The sequence below is a fragment of the Carex rostrata genome, chromosome 7 (assembly GCF_964058835.1).
Source record: "Carex rostrata chromosome 7, lpCarRost1.2, whole genome shotgun sequence".
Lineage (NCBI taxonomy): Eukaryota > Viridiplantae > Streptophyta > Magnoliopsida > Poales > Cyperaceae > Carex > Carex rostrata.
This window is the reverse complement of record NC_135924.1, coordinates 11,159,393-11,162,323: the sequence shown is the minus strand read 5'-3', so window position 1 is coordinate 11,162,323 and position 2,931 is coordinate 11,159,393. Positions and strand designations below refer to the sequence as shown.

Here is a 2,931-nt window from a genome sequence, read left to right as displayed (position 1 = left end):
CCGCAAGCCCGCAACCGATCCATCTAAATTCTAAACCTCTTAGTCTCAGCTCTTGAATCATATACTGGCGTAGAATAGGAGAAATCGGAGGAAAGAGCGAAAAGAAAGATATACGAGGATGAACAAAGATAAGATCTTTAAGCTCGCTAAAGGTTTCAGGGGCCGCGCCAAGAATTGCATCAGGATCGCTAGAGAGAGGGTCGAGAAGGCGTTGCAATATTCATACAGAGATCGCCGAAACAAGAAGCGGGATATGCGCTCGCTTTGGATCGAGCGAATCAATGCTGGTACCCGCCTCCATGGGGTAAACTATTTTTAGTTTTTCTTTTAAGATTGGTTTAACAAATGAAAAAGACGAAGACATGCTCCGTTTAATTCATTTCTAGGGTTTTCAGACGATTAGGAAATTCAATATTTGCCTCTAGTCACTAACTTGCTAAGACCCAAATTAGATTGAGAATTTTTTCTGAATTAATTTTACGACCATATCCATATAAGTGGTAATGCTGAGTGTTGTTAGTTACATTTACTGGCATTTTGTTCTTGGTTAAAATAGTCTAGTCCTGACCATAATCAGAACTGAACTAAAACTATAAAAACTATGATGATTGTGCCTCAGAGAAAAAGCTGCAGAGTGCAGATTCATGGGTACAGATTACAAGTTAATTATCTAGTTGAATTAGCTTGTCTAGCTTTGTTTTTTATTATTTGTCATGTGTTTTTGACTGTGAGATCACATAGTTTGAGTATGGTAGGTGTTGGCATAGAATGAATCTATGTGTACCTGGTAATGCTGGTAATGCAGTTCCTTTTTATTTTGTACTACTTAGTTCCATTGGGTATATCTTTTGTGGCTTTCCTCGTGTGAAGGTTGAAACCAGTTTCCCAGATATCTAGTGGTTGAATATACTCATATCATCCTTTTGCTATTCATTGGTTTGAGCTCTTGGAGAAAAGTTCTTCCTCTCTCATTAATTAATGTAAAAATAACAATGACATCAAGGGTATCTGATCCTACTTGAACTGTTATGATATTGCAGGTGAATTATGGAAATTTCGTGCATGGGTTGATGAAGGAGAACATCCAGCTTAACCGAAAGGTGCTGTCAGAGCTGGCAATGCATGAGCCATATAGTTTCAAGGCACTGGTTAATGTTTCACGTAGTGCATTTCCTGGAAACAAGGCTGTACCAAAGAAGGAAGGCCTATCATGTATCTTATAAACTGGTTTGTTGAGAATATGATGCTCTTGTATTTCATATAGATGTTTTTAGTGGAATTCTCGGAGCTGAAATAAAACCTGTTTAACTACTGTATGAATGATTTTCTTTACTTATCTAGTGTTTTTCTTTGGAACAGTAGTTGATACTTTTTGTAATGCATACCAGGGAATGAAATAGCTCTTAAGGAAAAGGACCTAATCATATGAGTGACTCGTGATTGTTTTGGATAGTGTTTTTATGGGTTTTTATTGGAGTAAAAACAAAAATGGGTATATTCTTTCCGTGTTTACGATGCCTTTTTTTCCCACGGGGTTGAATGTTTTGTAAATAAAATAGTATATCTTGATGAGATGTGCAAACATTTTGTGGTGCTTGGAATGCTTGTGGAGAAAAAACTTTCATCTGGTCATTGGAGCAACGAATACTTTGCTTGAAGTATTATGTAATAAATGAATATTATTGATGGTTATAATTAAGAGGAACAGCTTCACTGTGCAAAAGGGAAACTTGGCTCAAACTGACGAGTATTTCATGGCGACGTGAAGAAAGTATAGTTGCGCCTGAAGCTGGATGGAAAGCACTGACATTTTGAGCAGCAAGTAAAACCAGTATTGGATAACTATTACGAATGATTATTAAATGAAAAGATGTTTACTAACATAATTCTTTGGTCGGATCAAACCAGTTTAAGAACAAAAAAAAGAAGAAGGTTAATAGAACAACGACTTGCTGATACGATGCAGTCTTTTTTTCCGCAGAAATTTATGCAAGGAAACTATTTCCATGTGAAAAGCCATTCAGTTCCTAACAGATCATAAATTCAAGTAAGATGTAGATGAAAGGAACATGCTTCTACATTTACGTAGTAAGGTCATGTTTGATTGTGGAGTAAAGGTACCCTGGATTAAAATAATCATGTTTGATTGGAGTTTGATAGAATAAGCTCATGAAGAGAGAGAGAATTGTAACATAATGTTACACTAAATGCAGAATTCATAGGTGAAGGAAGCTACTCGATCCATCTAGAAAGGTAAAGTAATTTACTCCGGATTAATTCAAATATTACCCCATCTTACTTCTTAAAATTTACTCCTCATTTGACTCCTTAAAAGTAGAGTAGAGAGTTTAATCCACTGCTTACACCACAACCAAAAATGATCTAAACTATAAACTATTGAGAGAAACTAACTTTAACAATATAACTTTTGGGGCGTATTTGTTGGTATGTTTGACCACTGCTCAACATGTATCTAGAAAACAAATTAAACAGAAGCTGGTTCCAAGTTCCAACAAACCTCTCTTTAGTGATAAATTTATAAGTTCAAAAACAATAGCTGAGGAGAGGAAGCCACTATTTTTAGCTGAGAACAAAATTTATTCTACTCGACAGTTCAAATATGAACTTAGCATTTCAAACAGTTTTGTTTTCCATACCCTGTTATCCACAAATGCATTATTATCCATCAATTTCGAACTTCGATAACTAACCAATCATATAATTAGGGACTGGTACCTTTGAGAAAGAACCATATATATCTCTCAAATTTCTTCTCTAACAACCTTGGAGATGTGGTTACGTAGCTTATGAAAAATTTAACCTCTTCTTCACAAACTTACCAATATAAAGAAGAGAAAGAGCTCAAGAGCTGAGCTTTTTGAAAATCAGGGTTAAAGATAAAGAGAAAGGCACGAATAAGAAGCAAAAAAA

General features: G+C 35.4%; 1 protein-coding gene across 2 annotated transcripts; it reads left to right on the top strand.

Moving 5' to 3' along the window:
• On the top strand, positions 1-1,519 carry LOC144557574 (Ribosomal protein L20). 2 transcript variants are annotated; one of them, XM_078306162.1, is made up of 3 exons: positions 30-304; positions 1,041-1,227; positions 1,360-1,519. In XM_078306162.1, the coding sequence occupies exons 1-2, from the start codon at positions 119-121 to the stop codon at positions 1,221-1,223; spliced, it is 369 nt and encodes a 122-aa protein (XP_078162288.1). In that variant the 5' UTR covers positions 30-118; the 3' UTR covers positions 1,224-1,227; positions 1,360-1,519. The 2 variants fall into 2 exon arrangements, with proteins under 2 accessions (XP_078162287.1, XP_078162288.1); XM_078306161.1 differs by having other exon boundaries at positions 1-304; positions 1,041-1,424.
• Positions 1,520-2,931: the final 1,412 nt, after the last annotated feature.